Below are 953 nucleotides of genomic sequence, written 5' to 3' on the forward strand. Positions count from 1 at the left end.
GGCTCTCCCTCCGAAGTAGGTGACGTCACTAGAAGAAAGGCGGGCCTGGGCGTTCTAGGGAAGCCCTCTCGCTGCGGGGAGGGGCCGAGGAGGAACGCCGCAGGTTGTGACGTCACGGGAGGGCGTGCGGATTCCGGGGAAAGCCCCACCCGCAGCTGGGCGTTCCTTCCAGGCGGCGGGAGAAGCTCTTTTTTTTTTTTTTTTTTCCCTCACCGCCATGGCTGCTTTGCAGTTCCTGCTGATGATCCCGGCCCTGGGCAATTTCCTTTTCACCTTCGGGACCGGCGTGGAGCTGATCCGTTTTATTTCCTTCCGTGCCATCTTTTTGCAGCTGCCCGCGGGGGCTGCGTCTCCTCCCCACGTGAATCCAGGTAAGAAGGGCAGATCCCGAAGCAGGACCTCCGATTTGGAGTGCGGCGTCGGGAAATGTGGAGGGATTTTTGAGTTGATCCTCTCCGATCGAAAGGCTTCCCGTGGGAGAACGAGTAATCGTTACCTTTGAGGTGTATTTAAAATAGGGACTTAATACGGTTGCAGCGCCAGGGAGGTCTCCATGCTGCAACTACTTTGCGTGCTCTGCTGCAACGTTTCGAGCTGCAGCTTGCTTTTCGCCCAGAGGCCCTTTGAAAACATGGCAAGGCTGTAAATAGAAATGAGTGAACGCTCCTCCGGTGCTGCCAAACATTTATGGCTGGGCATGCACACCCTTACGTGACTTTGATTTGATTTACACTGCAGTGTTTCTCAACCTTGACAATTTTAAGGCATGTGGACTTCAACTCCCAGAATTCCACAGCCAGCAATGCTGGCTGTGGAATTCTGGGAGTTGAAGTCCACATGCCTTAAAATTGTCAAGGTTGAGAAACACTGATTTACAGTAATGGATTGCCTGAGCGAACTTATCGATGGCTGAATTCTGACGGTATAATAAACCCAAACAGAAAATCCACATC

At 52.7% G+C, this 953-nt stretch overlaps 1 protein-coding gene across 1 annotated transcript in view; it reads left to right on the plus strand.

Moving 5' to 3' along the window:
• The first annotated feature begins 206 nt into the window (after positions 1–206).
• LOC107302892 (nurim-like) overlaps positions 207–953 on the plus strand; it is an 8,479-nt gene continuing 7,732 nt past the window's right edge. The window contains exon 1 of the mRNA XM_015832053.1: positions 207–371. Coding sequence (XP_015687539.1) covers positions 218–371 — 154 coding nt within the window. The 5' untranslated portion in view covers positions 207–217. The remainder of the gene's footprint in view (positions 372–953) is intronic.

The sequence above is a fragment of the Protobothrops mucrosquamatus genome, unplaced genomic scaffold (genome assembly GCF_001527695.2).
Source record: "Protobothrops mucrosquamatus isolate PMUCROS unplaced genomic scaffold, P.Mucros_1.0 scaffold_296, whole genome shotgun sequence".
Classification (NCBI taxonomy): domain Eukaryota; kingdom Metazoa; phylum Chordata; class Lepidosauria; order Squamata; family Viperidae; genus Protobothrops; species Protobothrops mucrosquamatus.